Source organism: Pyrus communis, chromosome 10 (assembly GCF_041283825.1).
Source record: "Pyrus communis isolate YQ-2024b chromosome 10, ASM4128382v1, whole genome shotgun sequence".
Classification (NCBI taxonomy): domain Eukaryota; kingdom Viridiplantae; phylum Streptophyta; class Magnoliopsida; order Rosales; family Rosaceae; genus Pyrus; species Pyrus communis.
Genome location: NC_142574.1, coordinates 30,602,904 through 30,619,223, shown reverse-complemented (window position 1 = coordinate 30,619,223; position 16,320 = coordinate 30,602,904). Strand labels below are relative to the sequence as shown.

The 16,320-nt window shown below is 38.1% G+C and overlaps 3 protein-coding genes across 4 annotated transcripts; 2 read left to right on the top strand and 1 right to left on the bottom strand.

The window, feature by feature from the left end:
• On the top strand, positions 1 to 8,392 carry LOC137729017 (RNA polymerase II C-terminal domain phosphatase-like 1). 2 transcript variants are annotated; one of them, XM_068467835.2, is made up of 17 exons: positions 1 to 699; positions 1,408 to 1,884; positions 1,995 to 2,205; positions 2,304 to 2,461; positions 2,591 to 2,661; positions 2,772 to 2,874; positions 2,987 to 3,070; positions 3,240 to 3,824; positions 3,937 to 4,000; positions 4,393 to 4,523; positions 4,646 to 4,699; positions 5,397 to 5,493; positions 6,297 to 6,526; positions 6,637 to 6,726; positions 7,311 to 7,376; positions 7,473 to 7,540; positions 7,782 to 8,392. In XM_068467835.2, the coding sequence occupies exons 1-17, from the start codon at positions 430 to 432 to the stop codon at positions 7,888 to 7,890; spliced, it is 2,868 nt and encodes a 955-aa protein (XP_068323936.2). In that variant the 5' UTR covers positions 1 to 429; the 3' UTR covers positions 7,891 to 8,392. The 2 variants fall into 2 exon arrangements, with proteins under 2 accessions (XP_068323936.2, XP_088534900.1); XM_088678774.1 differs by lacking the exons at positions 6,297 to 6,526; positions 6,637 to 6,726; positions 7,311 to 7,376; positions 7,473 to 7,540; positions 7,782 to 8,392 and adding an exon at positions 5,890 to 6,062 and having other exon boundaries at positions 25 to 699.
• Positions 8,179 to 12,161, top strand: LOC137728824 (clathrin light chain 2). The gene is made up of 3 exons (XM_068467597.2): positions 8,179 to 10,287; positions 11,259 to 11,412; positions 11,509 to 12,161. Exons 1-3 carry the CDS (start codon positions 9,941 to 9,943, stop codon positions 11,980 to 11,982), a joined length of 975 nt encoding a protein of 324 aa, XP_068323698.2. The 5' UTR covers positions 8,179 to 9,940; the 3' UTR covers positions 11,983 to 12,161.
• A 344-nt stretch (positions 12,162 to 12,505) lies between these two features.
• LOC137728823 (cold-responsive protein kinase 1) lies at positions 12,506 to 16,053 on the bottom strand. The gene is made up of 7 exons (XM_068467596.2): positions 15,721 to 16,053; positions 15,392 to 15,597; positions 15,143 to 15,255; positions 14,006 to 14,216; positions 13,672 to 13,909; positions 13,337 to 13,487; positions 12,506 to 13,107 (listed from the first exon to the last, which is right to left on the bottom strand). Exons 2-7 carry the CDS (start codon positions 15,471 to 15,473, stop codon positions 12,784 to 12,786), a joined length of 1,119 nt encoding a protein of 372 aa, XP_068323697.2. The 5' UTR covers positions 15,474 to 15,597; positions 15,721 to 16,053; the 3' UTR covers positions 12,506 to 12,783.
• Between the last annotated feature and the right edge of the window lie 267 nt (positions 16,054 to 16,320).

The window sequence follows — 16,320 nt, the reverse complement described above, 5'->3', positions numbered from 1 at the left end:
ATAAATATTATTATTATCTCGGTTGTGAGTTGCAGTGCTAATTTGACCTTTTGCTATCTGGATCTAGGGTTTCTCCTCTCGAAGACTCCTTCGTTCTTCATCGTCACCACCAAACCCTAGCTTTTAGAACCACAATTCAGAACAAAAATCCAATTCCATTTCGTAAATCAATCAAGGATCTAAGATCTTCACTCGAAAATAAAACCCTAATTTTTATTCTTTTTACTTTTTTTTTTCTATGAATTTCAGTGATTTAAGACCAAAATTGGGATTCTTTTGGAGATGACGACGATTTTGAAAGAAATCAACGAAATCGATGTTTTTATTGAATGAAACTTTGATGAGAGATCAAAGGAGGGAATAAAATTTCTGGGTTCTTCTTGGATGGTGTTTGGGCAGTGAGAAAATTGGTGTTTGGCAAGTGAGAAAATGTATAAGTCGGTGTATAAAGGTGAAGATTTACTTGGGGAAGTAGAGATATATCCAACAGAGAACGAGAACAAGAATGTTCAGGATGAGTTGAAGGAAATCAGAATAAGCTATTTTTCTCAACCAAGTGAAAGATGTCCACCAGTGGCAGTGCTTCATACCATAAGCTCCTCCAATGGAGTTTGCTTCAAAATGATGGAGTCAAAGACGTCGACGTCTCCGGACACGCCGCTCTTTCTTTTGCACTCCTCCATGACTCAGGAGAACAAGGTATAGCAGCACAACCATTGAATTAAACTCCCACCTCCAAGAAAATATCAACTCTGCAGAATTTGAAAAAAAATATAAGATAAAAATTGAAAACCCAGATTCTAAAAAACCCTTTTTAACTTTATAATGTTATTACTGAGGACTCTGAACAATGTTACAGGGACCCATTTTTGAATTTCACTGTAAAGTTTGAAACTTTGAATGAACCCAGTAAAATTGTTGCCCCAAATTACATGAGCTGTTTGAACTTTTAACTGTTTTGGGAACTATCTGTTTTGAACTGAAGCTGTGGACTTACTTCCTAGAACTGTAAGATGAGCTTTATTTCTTAACTTACTGAGTATTGTACAATGACAGAATGTTTTGATGCTAAGAATATACCATATGGTTTTTTGTGATTGTTCTTGCTGTCCATGTAGAGATGACGATAGCGTGAATATTTCATTTATGAAAATTGGATGATTTTATTTTTGTTGTTGCTGCAATCGGATGTTAGAGTGTTTAATGAAGAACTCTAGAATTCTGGATTACAAGTTTTCAGTTTTGTTATCTGTTGGAATGCAGCATAGAGTCCTTTATAAAATGGAAACCTGCAGTTGCCCACTTCTTATTATGGTTTGATCTTTATGTGTTAATGTTGATTGGAATGTAAGTTTGTCTTTTCCTATGTTATCCGGAATGAATGGTTCCCGTCATGCTTATCTTCAGACTGCAGTAATGCCACTAGGAGGGGAGGAGCTTCATTTGGTTGCCATGCAATCCAGGAATGGTGATGAACAGTGTCCATGTTTCTGGGGATTCTATGTTGCATCAGGACTTTACAATTCTTGCCTTGTCATGCTGAATCTTAGATGTCTGGGCATTGTATTTGATCTTGATGAAACACTCATTGTTGCAAATACAATGCGCTCCTTTGAAGATCGAATTGAGGCCTTGCAGAGGAAGATAAGCACTGAGGTGGACCCACAACGCATTTCTGGTATGCTTGCAGAGATCAAGCGGTATCAAGATGACAAGAGTATATTGAAACAATATGCTGAAAATGATCAAGTTGTTGATAATGCGAGGGTCATCAAAACTCAAGCTGAGGTTGTTCCAGCCTTGTCTGACAATCATCAACCTATTATTCGGCCCCTTATACGATTACACGAGAAAAATATTATACTGACTCGCATTAATCCGCACGTATGTAATTACCTTGTTTATTATCTTCGTCATTCATTTATTTATCCCCATTTGGTCATTTTGTTCAACATCTGCTTGATCGGGTAAGTAACATAGAATTTCTGCCTTAGATTCGTGATACAAGTGTTCTCGTGAGGTTGAGACCTGCATGGGAGGATCTTCGGAGCTACTTGACTGCAAGGGGGCGCAAGCGGTTTGAGGTTTATGTTTGCACAATGGCTGAAAGGGATTATGCTTTAGAAATGTGGAGGCTTCTTGATCCTGATTCAAATTTGATAAACCCAACTAAACTACTGGATCGCATTGTCTGTGTGAAGTCTGGTAACTGTTATACTTCATTTATAAATTTTGTTTTGCAATTGCACTGAAAGCCTCATACATTTCTCCTTTTAACTGATGTCTTCCATATATTATGATAGGTTCAAGAAAGTCGTTGTTCAGTGTCTTCCAAGAAAGCTTATGTCATCCTAAGATGGCATTGGTAATTGATGATCGCTTGAAAGTGTGGGATGACAGAGATCAACCTCGGGTGCATGTTGTTCCTGCATTTGCCCCGTATTATGCTCCTCAAGCTGAAGTAAAATATTTGCTTTGTTTTATATGGCTATTAACTTTCTAAAACTGTTCTATTGTCAAAAATGCCCGTTTTGCTTAATTGTTTTTTTTCCTCTTTAACTTGAACGCATTGTAACTCTTAATATTACAGGCAAATAATACTGTCCCTGTCCTGTGTGTTGCAAGAAATGTTGCGTGCAATGTTAGAGGTGGATTTTTTAGGTAAAGGAATTAAATTAATGACTCTAAACTGTTTTTATGTAAAGCCATGCTCTGTTTATGAGCATAATGGTGTTCTGTTAGCATGACATCACCTTTGGATGTGATAACAGAGAATTTGATGACAGTCTTCTACAAAAGATTCCTGAAATTTTTTTTGAAGATGATATTAAAGATGTCCCTTCGCCTGATGTGAGCAATTATCTAGTTTCAGAGGTCAGTTGGAACAGTTTTATGACTCTTTAAATTTTTTATAACATTCTTCCTGAAAACTCTACCCACTCCACGATTACCATAATAGTTTCACTAATAGTTTTTTGTTGTTCAGGATGACGGTTCTGCTATAAATGGAAACAGGGACCCACTTACTTTTGATGGCATGGCAGACGTTGAGGTTGAAAGAAGACTGAAGGTATTTAAAGATTCAATTTCGATACATGTACCATTTGGCTTGTAAGCCCGACCGACAGAAGTATTTTTATTGACATGCAATTTTTACACTCTGGATGAACGTATTTTTGCATCCGCATTTGTGATTTTGTGAATGTTGATTTGCTTGTTGACCTATTGCTGGTACATAGGAAGCAACCTCAGCTGCTTTAACGGCTTCTTCAGTAGTCACTAACGTAGATCCAAGGCTTGCTCCTCTTCAGTACTCAATGGCTCCTTCCTCTAGCACAATTTCACTGCCATCAAGTCAGCCATCAGCGATGCCTTTTCCTAGTATACAGTTCCCTCAGGCAGCTTCAGTAGTTAAACCGTTGGGTCATCTTGGCGCTGCAGAACCAAGCTTGCATAGTTCTCCTGCTAGAGAGGAGGGAGAGGTACCTGAATCAGAGTTAGACCCTGATACAAGACGGAGGCTACTGATTTTGCAGCATGGCCAAGATACAAGAGAACCACCACCGAGTGAGCCTCCATTTCCTGTCAGACCTCCAGTACAGGCCTCTGTTCCACGGGTGCAACCGCGTTCAGGCTGGTTTCCAGTGGAAGAAGAAATGAGCCCACAGCAACTGAGCCGGATGGTACCCAAAGAACTTCCATTAGATCCAGATCCAATGCAGATTGAGAAGCATCGACCTCATCATTCATCTTTTTTCTCTAAGGTTGATAATTCTATTGCATCTGATCGGATTCTTCAAGAAAATCAAAGATTGCCCAAAGAGGTATTTACACTTTGTTGTTTTGGCTTTAAATCCTAATTTTTATGTTGAGTGGTGGATGTTGCATGTGATTGGATTTGGACAAGATCAGTCCTAAAAGATTATTGTTTTCCAGGCATTTCATAGAGATGATCGGCTGAGATTCAACCATGAATTGGCTGGCTATCATTCAATGTCAGGTGAACTATGACGTGCACAATTGAGTACTACGATGATTTTCATGCTTTTATTTTTTTTATTTTAGTACATATCTGATAGATGCTGTTTTCAATGCTTAACATTTTTAAAAAGTACTTTAGCAGTCTACTATCATAATTTGCCTAGAGTTTCACATGATTGAAACTATACTGTGGCGATGATTATTTCCTTTTTGGAAGGTTATTAATTGAGTATTATTACCCAATTGGTTTATCTGATCTTCATTTTGAATTTTTATCCAAATGGAACATTAATGGTTCTTGTCTTTCTTAAAATGTGTAACTGTCAATAACAGTCTTCTAATTTATATGTAATTATTTATGTTATATTATCATGAGAGTGGTGTTATATAATGGGGATATGAATTTTGAAGGTGAGGAGATTCCCTTGAGTCGTTCCTCTTCCATGAATAGAGATGTGGACTTTGAATCTGGACGATCTATATCAAATGCAGAAACTCCTGCTGGAGCCTTACAGGAAATTGCAAGGAAGTGTGGAGCCAAGGTATTTTGAGCTGTTTGTGTTGCAATAGAAAATTTAGTCTTCATGTTTGCATATATCAAACCCTCGTGCTCCATCTTATTTCTTTTCCCCTTTTCCCCCCTTTTCTAAATGGAAATTTACAGGTGGAGTTAAGGCCAGCTTTGGTTGCTAGCACAGAACTGCAGTTTTATGTTGAGGTACTTTCATTTCTTTGACTTGCTACCTTATAATTGCACATTAGTTTTTGGGATATCAAGTTTTGAACTTATCTAACCATAGTTTAATGTTTTCTTGGGGAGAGTTTTTTTATTTTTATATTTTGAAGTTGGGGAGAGTTAGTGATGCGTAAATGCATAAATGCAAGACTACTTAAATAATTTATCTTGTCTTATGAAAAGTTAAGCAATTCAGTAGTAAGTCGTATGAGTATGTGACTTTTGATGTACATTTCAATTTTTGATATTTTAGGGACTTTATGTCCATGAGTTGTAATTTTGGCTTCAAGTGAAGAAGGAGCTATACAGTAAATTACATTCTGTTTGTATTTTATTTCGTATTGAAATGATGGTTTGCTTCTAAAGACCACATCTTACTAAGTTTGGTGATCATATTAATATTTTAGATCTGAAATAGTAAATATTTGCACTCCCTATTTCATAGCTATACAGTACAATTGAATGGAGCAGATCTAATTGATGGTAATGGGTGTAATTAGTGTTGGTAATCAGTAGTAAATGGGCCTGATTATCTGAATCAATGAATTTTATATGCCTTGTAGGTCAAACTGATACCATGTAGCTATTCCCAGAAATTGTTTTTATTACTTTCTGACTTCACAATGTTGCCTATTCCTTTGTTACACGTTAATTAGCTTATCCATTTTGCCTTTTATAGGCTTGGTTTGCAGGAGAGAAAATTGGTGAAGGAACTGGTAAAACAAGAAGGGAAGCTCATTTCCAGGCTGCTGAGGGTTCTCTAAAAAACTTAGCCAGTAAGATTCCTTATTGCTGTATTTATTGCCACTAGCTAGGGGGCGATATGTCTCAATAATTCTTGTCGTGCCTCTTTTAGTAGTTCTTATACTGGGAAATTAGTGCTCAACAACCTGAACTTGATACTAGAGCAGTGATAAAACAAATTGACAACTAATTGATATTGACATGTGAAGCCCACCTCAAGGCTAATATTCTATTTGCTTATTTTCTTTCCGAGTGAATTAAATGAGGGCAAAGAGTTCTAAGAAGTTCTGTCCTTGACTGTTCAGCCACAAACGCTACAATCTCTTAACTTCCGATGGAAAAGGATATTGTAGAATACTAAGTCAATATATGACATATTTTTAAGATCTATCTTCTACTTTGCTTTGATCACATGTTTCTGATATCAGCTAAATATTGTGAACTCTCGAGTCGCTGATATAATCATACTGGAGCTGATCTTAGATGATTATTCTGCTCAACAAAGTGCTTTTTTAGCAAAAGTCATGGATGAAGGATTGAGGGGTTATTTTGAACTTGTCAGCTTTCCATCAGGGGTTAAAGATGCCAGTCAATCAATTTTGAAAGTTTTGAAGTGTACAATTAAGTGTTAGAAAAATATGAACCTACTGGCCGAGGAACTACTGAGCCAAAACAAAGTCAACTTGCTTATGAAATTATTGCACAAAACAGGATCTGTACTAGGGAATATTGGGTTGGCTTGGTTCTGTTCATAGATGGGAAAGTATTCTTGACATATCTCTAGTTTCCCTTTTTTATTGTGTGTATATGAGAAACCTGGACAACATTTTTGCAGATATATACCTTTCCCGCGTCAAGCATGATTCTGTGCCTGTTCAAGGGGAAATGAGCAAGTTTCCTAATGTTAACAACAATGGTTTTGTGGGTAATGCGAATTCTTTTGGGATCCAGTCATTTCCCAAAGATGAGTCCCTTTCATCTTCATCAGAGTCTTCTAGGCCGCTAGACCCTAGGCTTGAAGGCTCTAAAAAATCTATGAGTTCAGTATCTGCCCTCAAAGAACTTGTAAGACTCAAAACATGATAGTTTGCTAGTCTCTCTCTTTTTTCTCCCTTATTTGCAGGTGCTGAATGATGTTATGATTATTGACTTTCCATAATTTTGTACTATTTTAGTGTATGATGGAGGGCCTTGGTGGTGTAGTTTTTCAACCGCGACCTCCACCCTCAGCTAATTCAGTCGAGAAAGATGAAGTGCATGTACAGGTTTGTATTTGCCAATATTACATGCTTCATTATTCTGAATGACATTTGAATTTTGTGTTGAAGTTTCTACATTTCATCGTATAGAATTGTAGAACACCGCCCTTCACAGAATTCCTGAGGAAACTCAGTTAAATGCTGAAAGAAATACACAAAAATAATTTAAGAACTTCAGATTCAGATCACAATATCTATTCTTCTTAATTTGAATCTGGAAGCAGACTCCCTTTGAGATTGGGTGCTTTTTTTATGTACTGGATATAGAATAATGCATCCTCCACTTGGTTAATCAATAAAGAAATTAAAGGGTGGTGTGAGGGAAAAGTTAGAACTGGGGGTTTGAAAGTTGTTTTCGGGGTTCAAGAAAAATAATTCATGAGCTCTGAGAATTTTTGTTTGGGCCATCAACTTCCAGACGATGGCTGTAGTAAGTACGAATCATTTCTTGGTCATGCTTTCCAGAAGTGTCGGTACTGACACTGAATTTGGAGCTGTATGATTTTTCGTGGACAATCTTTCAGTAACCTTGATGCATGTTTCTTTTCTCTTTCTTTTCTTTATAATTCTGTGTTGTTATCATGTTACAGGTTGAAATAGATGGAGAGGTTCTGGGGAAGGGGATTGGGTTGACGTGGGATGAGGCTAAGATGCAGGTAATTTTTCTACTCTTCCAATTCCGAGTACCCTTCGTGGGGTCTTAATTCTTTTCAAAATTTAATATCTGAGCACCTAAACAACCTTTTCCTTAGGCTGCTGAAAAAGCGCTCAGAAGTCTAAGATCAACTCTATTTGCTCAGAAACGTCAGGGTTCTCCAAGGTGTGTGAATTCATCAGCTGCAAGCGTTTAATTATTTTTGCCAGTTTTTTATTGAAGTTTGAACTATGGCTGGATCAACCATCCCCAAAAGCTAGCCAATATTTCAGTTGGCTCTATTTCGTCGCTCTTGGTGCACATGACATGAAAGCTCTTGCAGCTTTGATTAGTTGTACAGCTGTGGCCAACAAACTAGAACTTATGTGTATTCTTCCCTTCTAACTTGGTGTTTCTGGCAAAAAAGGTCTTTCCAAGGGATGCCAAATAAACGTATGAAGCAGGAGTTTCCACAAGTTCTGCAACGGATGCCCTCTTCTTCTAGATATCCGAAAAATGCTCCGCCAGTTCCTTGAAAGTCATACCACCATTTCATCCCATTTTGGTATAGCTACTGAGGCAACATGTCTGCCGTACATATTATAGAGAAGGGCGAGGACCATGGAGAGCCCAAACCTCTTACAATGCAGACGAGATTGAGCTTGCAGCTTCGTTCCAGATTCTTCTGAAAGAACGGGGAGGTGCTTGTGAGGCGACTACAGTCCTAACATTCTTGGGGTTTCCAGTCGTTGTAACGATTTCCTTCCCCCCAACCAAATGCTTATAAGCCTCCTCGCACATTTACCGAAGGCAATGCCGTGTAACTCCTTTTTTGTGTGGTTGATGCATTTCTTCCCTGACCTTTGAAAGAGCCTATTTAGGTCGGATTGACAGTGTATTGATGTTTATTTACCGGAAGTAAACGGGACACAGAGGCTTCGAGGGCAGCTTTTGGCTATGCTCAAAGTCGCGGATATGTAGTCACGGTACACTCTAACCATTGACAGTTATTTCAGTCCAATTGCCAGTTTTCTTTCAGTGTCCATCTCTGCGAAAATGTCCATTTCCGGATATGTTACCTGAGGTGGAACGGCTTACTGATGTAAATCAAGCTAATGTAAAATGGTTCACCCACCGCCGACGGAATGGAAATTTCTGTACCGGTATTCCGTTTGTTGTTACTTTGATGAATCTGGTAGCAACCTCGCATAAGCGCAGGGTGCGGCACGAGCACAAAATAGAAACGTCGGGACATACCGTCACGCGAGGAGAGAGATAAACAGAAGGAAGTATACGCATGCGACATGTTGAGTAGAGTGTGCAAATCGGTTTGTTGCTAGTTGGTGCTTTTGCTTTGAAATTGACTCAAGTGGTTACCAAACATCCATCATAACATAATGCAAATTTGATGTACATGTCTTGCCAATTAACAAATTTATTTCGTCATTCTATTTTTCTTCTACAATTGATATTCGTTTGTTAGTTGTATGCATATGTATCTTGGTGCGGGTTTGATTCCTACTAATTCTCCGTCCCTAACAACTAACTATTTAACTTACGAAAGTTATCGCTCAATTGAAAAAAAAAAAAAAATTGTATGCAAGAATTTGAATCTGGTGTATATAGTGGAGCACATCCGCTCAAGTTAATATAACCATCTACAATAGTGTAAGTTGATTATGTACATCAATTACCCAATTATGTAGTGTAAAAATGCTAATACTTAAGATGAAAATGGCCAAACAATTTTTTAGTAAATTAACCCCCTAAATTATTTGAAATCAACCAATTAACCCTCACGGTCAGATTTGATAATCATCCATTTTGCCATCAAAATTGGCACAACTTTACTCTTTAGAGTGAATCACGTGCACGTAACAAAATTTACCAGCAAAGTGGATAAAATTTCATCAAATATGACGGTGAGAGATTAATTTGCTAATTTCAAATAGTTTAAAGCATCTCCAAATGAGATGTCAAAATTGCCACAGAGGCATACAACAGTAAAAAATGGCAGCAAATGCTCTCCAACCGAACCTTCAATTTCTTACGTGGCGCTGAGTCATTTGAAGGCAAAGCCTTTTGCTGTCAAATTTATTAAATAATTTTTTAATAGATTAATATAATATATAATAAATGTTGTTATGTTTTTGAAATATTTGATTGGTTGCCTTATTTATTGAACTCCACAAAAAGATAAAAAAAAATTATTAAATGACATTATTATTTAACATACCGGGTAGAGCAAGATGTTGTACTACAAACAGTCAAATTGTCACATAAGCTATCAACTATCATTTTGATAGTTAAAATTTGATATCTCCTTTAAAGATGTTTTTAGAAAATTAATTTACCGAAAAAATAGTTGAAGGAGTCAATTTCAATTGGGTAATAGCCAGGGATCCAACGGCAATTTACTCTGTTCTATATTTCAGTCGCCCACCTTCTCCGTTAACTATATAAAAAGGGGAAAAAGAGTCAAAAAAATTAGAGCTCCTTCCATCAAGTTTCCTCCCATTCGATACATTTCCACTGAAATCCTCTTCGGACAGAAAGACAGAGAGGGAGAAATCACCACCGCGAAAAATGGCTTCCTTCGACGCGTTCAGCATGGACGGCGACGATCTCCACGCCCCCAACAGCCACTTTGACCAGGACGACGTCGTCGTCGAGAGCTACGCTGACTACGGCTCCTACACCGACCCCGCTGCCGCCGCCCCTGCCTCCCCGGATGTTTTCGGTTTCGAAGATCCCAGCCCCAACTACTCCCACTCCACTCCTTTCGATTCCGTTCCCGTTGAGAACGGCAACGGCAATGGCTACGGCGTCGGCGAGAACGGAATCGACGATGGCGTCTTCACATCGGACGGTCCCGTGCTCCCGGAACCTAGCGAGTTTGTCGAGGAAGGTGCAGCTCTTCGTGAGTGGCGCCGGTAAGATTCGGATCCGATTCGCTTTTTTTTGGTAAATTTAGTTGCTTGCTTTGTGAGCTGCTGCTTCAGATCTGTGAAATTCTGCATCTTTATGGAAATTGCATCCGTTTGATCTTAGATTTTGAGCTAATTGTAGGTGTTTGTATGGAAATACTGTTGGATCTGTGATTTATTGTAGTTATGATCACCAGAAGGTATGGAAATGTTAGTTCTTTAGTTGCGATTTTCGGTAAGTCATTGATCAAAGTAAAGCTTTGTGATTGTTAAATTCGTGCTGTATTTAAACATATAGATCAGCTGTTGATAGTGTGTTTGTGTAGTTTGGAGCTGCTTGTAAACCAAATTGTAGTGCTTTTCAAGTCAAATTTAGTGTGTGGGAATGAGGGTTGCTATTGATTTTCTTGGATCTGAATCTGATTGTCAGAAGGAAAATTATCTGTTTAGATAATCATATAAGAATAAGTTCTTTATTTCGTTGCTAGAGTTAGTGAGTTATGTGATTTAGTTTGATTTGAGGGTAATCAAACTTCATCTGAGTTTTAATCAACTCGTTGACAAAAAAGGGTGGTTCAGTTTTTCCAACGAATCCAATGGGATGGTCGTTAGGAGAAAAGTCTTGGGTATAACAGTTGAACTACAAGAAACCAATAATGAAATAACATGTTATCGTTGTTGACGGGACTCAGTATCATTTATTACCGGAATCTATGTCATTAACATCACGTAGATTCGACAACTTTTTAAATAGCATGATGATGTGGCAGCACTGTGTTACTTGAGACTTTACGGTAAGTTGATCGTAGTCATTTGATCATACTTCCGAAAAGAAAAAACACACAAGGATAATGATAAGTTGATAGTAGTTTTTTCCTTTAGTGAGTTGTGCACGCATTGGTTGATCTGCACAGAAAACTACAAGTTAACTAGTGGTACTAGAAAATTAATGACCTAACTTGACTTTTGTGGTATAGTCAAAATGCAATCCTACTTGAGGAGAAGGAGAAGAGGGAGAAAGAACTGAGGAACCAAATTATTGAAGAGGCTGAGGAGTTCAAGCGTGCATTCTACGAGAAAAGGAAGCTTAACGTTGAGACCAACAAGGTCGAGAACAGAGAAAAGGAGAAGGTAAATATTGGAATGCCTTTATTAACTACTCTTTTCATGACACCAGCTTTGGTTTTTTGTTCCTAACACTAACAAGTTGGTTTGTGCGTTGAGCAGTTATTCTTGGTTAATCAAGAGAATTTCCATAAAAATGCTGACAAGCAAAGTTGGAAAGCAATCGCGGAGCTCATTCCTCACGAGGTTCCCAACATTGAGAAGAGGAGAGGCAAGAAGGACCAGGAAAAGAAACCAGGGATCCAAGTCATTCAGGGCCCAAAGCCTGGAAAACCCACTGATCTTTCGCGTCTGCGGCAAATACTTGTGAAGCTGAAGCATAAAACTCCACCTCACATGATTCCACCCCCACCCGCTCCAGCCAAAGACGCCAAAGACGCCAAAGATGCCAAAGACGCCAAAGATGGGAAGGCTCCTGCCAAAGATACCAAAAATGTAAAGGATGCAGCACCAAAAGCTAATGGGTCTGCAGAAGCTGAGGTGCCTGCTTCAGAAGCCAAGGATGCCACCTCCAATAGTTCTTCAGATGCACCCGAACAAGCCGCTCCGGCACCTACTGAGGAACTCACTGCTTGATTTGATTCCTTCCGTATTTTATTGATCGATTTTATTATTTTTGAGATTCTAATCAACTATCGGCTACGTATCGCCGGATTCATTTGCTACCGCTTATCAGAATATTGTAATATTTGGCTTTTGAGAGTTGGAATTTTCATTGTTTACACACATTTTATGAATATTACTTTTTTGGACCAGAGCAGCGTCTTTTTGGGTCAGAATTAGGTAAAAAGAAGTAAAAAGAAGTCTTTGGGTATAAAGTTTGAATTTAAATTTGTAGATTCCCTCAACCATGATACATTTGATCATCTTGTTTAAATATTTACGGATTTAGTCAAGTTAGTTAGAAAATTATGTTTTCATTTCTGCATTTAAGTTTGGAACCCCATTCTTGGAGTTTACAAATATTGTATTGTCCGAAAATTTCCATGGCTCTTTTACAAAGAGGCTTCTTAAAACTTTCTTAGACCAAAAAATATGAAGTTCCATGTCGAAAAATAAAAATGAAAACCCTCAAACCCAACTATTACGGCATCCGACATTCTTGCTTTGGTCAAAAACCCTCAAAACTTTGTTATATGTTTTTTTTCCTTCTTGTTTGATTCTTGAAGTGTTTCCCGTTAATATTAACCGTCATCCTGGCTACACAAATCAAGTACTTTTCAGTATCTCAAACAAGCCCTACTCAACACGGCTAATAAAAAATAAAAAATCGTCTAAAAAGGTTAACGAAAACAACGGTATAAACCGTTGAATGATTTGTTGTGGATATGCAGATAATTTCACCTTCCTCCTATGAATTGCAATTACATTTGTTCTTCAGCGAGGTGTTACTTGGGTTATGGTGTCGGGGACGGAAGTCATCTGATAGGTAGTGGTTTCGGAACCTGATTTTTTACTCGAAGGCCCGCTTAGGCTCTCCGCGCTGTTGAAGAAACCCGGGGCTGTAAGTTGGTTCTCGTTGATTCTGATGTTTCTCGAGAGCATGTCAACAACCTGGCTCATCTTTGGCCTTCGGCTTGCTGCTGCTTGGGTGCAGAAAAATGCCACCTTCATGTACCTAAGGAGTTCTTCCTCGGGAAACTCTCCCATTTCCGGGTCAGCTAGCTCCAACAGTCTCCCTTCTTCATGGAGCTGCCATGCCTAGTGAAGAAACGAAAGAGTTGTAAAAGAAAGCGGAATAAGACTGCGAGTATGATCATGGAAAAGAACGTAAATAGAAACTGAAACAGGTACAAAAAATTATAAGAACTCAGTTGCTATAAAGGCACACAAAAATCGCAGTATATAACTGCGCATATGATCATGGAAAAAATGGAATGAATCTGATGATGCCAAGAGTTTTGTCGAAAAATGGAAATAAACAACGCACCCATTCGAGCAGAAACTTTTCTGTCCCACCCCAGTTTCCCTTGGCACTGCTTCCGCCGCATACTATTTCAAGAATAAGAACGCCAAAACTGTAAACGTCGGCCTTGAAGGTTAACTGACCTCCCAATGCATATTCTGGTGCCAAATAACCACTGCAAAACCGAAACTAAATCATAAGCAGCTAAATTCTCACACTTATCACATAATCTCTCTATAACGATTGAATTAAGCGAGGAAAACAGTTACGATGTAACAGAATCTCCTAACTGGTTCAATCATGGAAAATAGAAGGTCAAATCATGAATAGCAATCAACAAGAAAAATGAAATAACGTACGTTGTTCCCGCAATCCTTGTGCTGATATGAGTGATATTGTCAGGGAAGAGTTTAGCCAACCCAAAGTCTCCAATTTTCGGGTTCAAATCTCCATCTAAAAGTATGTTACTAGCCTTGATATCTCTATGTACAATATGTGGCACCAGTTCTTCATGAAGATACGTAAGACCCCTGGCAGTACCCAGGCAAATGGCTGATCTTTTTTCCCAATCCAGTTGGATGGTTCTACTCGTTGGACCTACAAACAAAACGAAAACAAATTAGACTTGTAAATCCATCCTTGTGTATACGTACCTTCAGTTTTCTTTACATGCTAAAGAATTTGTCCAACTACCTAATAGCGCATGATCAAGGCTTTTATTTTCAACATATTCATAGACCAAAACTCGATCGTCTCCCTGAACACAGCACCCAATCAACTCAACAAGGTTTGGATGCCGGACATTTGAGATAGCGTTGATCTCATTTAAGAATTCACGGACTCCCTGCTTCGACCGAGCAGCAAGTGTCTTGACAGCAACATGCTTTCCACTTTTCAGGATCCCCTGGCAAAACGTAGCTAAACAACTAAGATAATATGAAGTGCCATGGACGAAAACCATCTACGTGTTCTGATTAATGCAAAATCATTATTATAGTTTGTCCTTTGAAAATTAAGACAGGTTTTTTTTTTTGCCAAAATGGTCCATGCGATTTGTATAACTCCTCACTTTGATCCTTAAGATTTGAAATCGATAGACTTGGTCACTGAGTTTGTTCACAATCAATCAATTTGGCTCTTTCATGAAAAATCTCCATAAAATAAGGATAAAATAACAAAAATACCCTCAAGTTTTGTCAAATCATTTTGGCCTATTGTTTATTGTATTGATGGTAATTTTCTCATTTTGATCCTTATTTAACATAACTTTTCACTAAGGGACCAAAATGGTTGATGATGGACAATCTCAGGACCACTTCTATTGATTTCAAATACCAGGGATCAAAGTGAGGTGCTAGGCAAATCTCATGAACCATTTTGGTTAAAAAGTCAATTAAGACCAGCAAGGAAAGCTTGGAAACTGTGTTTAAAAGTCACAGAATTCAATCCAAATTGGTAGCTAGCATTCTTAATCACCACATGATCTAAAGCAAAAACAAAATACAAGGAAGATACAAAATCCTTTTTCTTTTTCTTTTTTTTTTCCCTCAAATCTTGAACTACAGGTGAGAGTTTTCACCATACGAAACAATGCATCTATGTGTTAGAAAAACAGAAGGATAGAACTTGAAGCGTTCTTAAAACGCAAACCCAATTCCCAGTGTCAGCTATCAGGTTTTAAATGCTTGATGTTTTGAGCCAACTCATTTCACATTGCGACAGATTGGAAACAAAACAACATAATTCAAACCACAGATATCATGAATTCTCAAAAAATGGTGCAAACTTCCCAATGGAACCAATTACAAGACATCTGCAGAATCTGAGTACCTTGTATACAGTTCCAAAACCTCCTCTCCCTATCTTATTACTCGAATGGAAATTATCCGTCGCCAATCTTAATTCGTTGTAGGAGAAAGCCTTGGTATTCTCCAGCAAATTCTCTATGCAACACACAAAACAAACAATCAATCACAATAACAATGATGATCCAGCCCATTAACACGAACAAAGACCAAATATGGAGGTAAAAAAAGTAACAAAACCAAAGAGCGTGGAACAATTTATTCATGTCCGTACCATCCTGATCACGGCCAAATCGACCAGAACCAGAACCCTTTTTCCTGTCAGCAGCTGAAGCACCGAAGCAGCTGCAACTCATATTAATTTGTCCACAATAATCAAATTCTGCCTTCTGGGTCCTCAACAAATTTTCAGAAAACAGCTCCCTTTCGATCAGAGAGCCTTCCCTAATCAGATTTGGACCGACCCCTGTTGCCAAAATCCTAAATTTCACAACAAAAAATCACAAAAACTTCATCAAAACACCAAAAAAATGAAACTTATTAAGCTTCCAAAAGTTGCAACCAAGAAAATCAACAAAAAAAAGAAAGAAAAAAAAACCCCACCTGGTGGATTTGCAGACTACTGATCAAGTTTCGATGTCCCGAATCCTTTTAGCATCTGTTTCTGGCAGCAGCCATGGAGAGCGAGAGAGAGAAAGATTCAATCTTTGTAATATAAAAAAGGAAAGGAAATGGAAAATGAGAAAGCTTTAGTGCCCGTCTCTCTTGGTTTTAAAAATCGCGAGTCGTAGAGGGACACGAGGTGCTCTGTTTTCTGTGTTTCTTAATTAGGCGGGTGGAGTTGCTGCCGGTGCTCAAAACTTGAAAGCGACCATTTTTCTTCCTTCCCTCTTTTTTTTTTTTTCTTTGTTTTTTTGGCTCTAATTTCTTTCCCTCTATCTGTGTGTTTGTTTGACTACTCATATAGTCATAAATTGCATCATTAATCATGCCTCTGTTGTCAATTAGATGACATCATTTTTCTTTTTTTCTCTGCTCACAATGACATCATTATTCTTCTTTTTTTCCTCTTTTATTGAAACATCGATTTTAATTATTTGTCTCGGTTACGTATTCTTTAAAATTTCAGATAAGTATAAAAGTAGTCTATTTCTGCTGGATTTTTTTCACTTGATATATACAGTGGCGAGTTTTCTCTTCTCT

Bases quoted from the DNA above. Each gene is read 5' to 3' on its own strand.
- LOC137729017 (XM_068467835.2), top strand. From the start codon at position 430: ATGTATAAGTCGGTGTATAAAGGTGAAGATTTACTTGGGGAAGTAGAG. The intron at 2,875-2,986 runs GTCAGTTGGAAC...TTTGTTGTTCAG, and splicing joins GCAATTATCTAGTTTCAGAG to GATGACGGTTCTGCTATAAA. The intron at 3,825-3,936 runs GTATTTACACTT...ATTGTTTTCCAG, and splicing joins ATCAAAGATTGCCCAAAGAG to GCATTTCATAGAGATGATCG.
- LOC137728824 (XM_068467597.2), top strand. From the start codon at position 9,941: ATGGCTTCCTTCGACGCGTTCAGCATGGACGGCGACGATCTCCACGCC. The intron at 10,288-11,258 runs GTAAGATTCGGA...TTTGTGGTATAG, and splicing joins GCTCTTCGTGAGTGGCGCCG to TCAAAATGCAATCCTACTTG. The intron at 11,413-11,508 runs GTAAATATTGGA...TGCGTTGAGCAG, and splicing joins AGAACAGAGAAAAGGAGAAG to TTATTCTTGGTTAATCAAGA.
- LOC137728823 (XM_068467596.2), bottom strand. From the start codon at position 15,473: ATGAGTTGCAGCTGCTTCGGTGCTTCAGCTGCTGACAGGAAAAAGGGT. The intron at 15,256-15,391 runs GTACGGACATGA...TGTGTTGCATAG, and splicing joins ATTTGGCCGTGATCAGGATG to AGAATTTGCTGGAGAATACC. The intron at 14,217-15,142 runs GTACTCAGATTC...ACGTTTTGCCAG, and splicing joins GTTTTGGAACTGTATACAAG to GGGATCCTGAAAAGTGGAAA.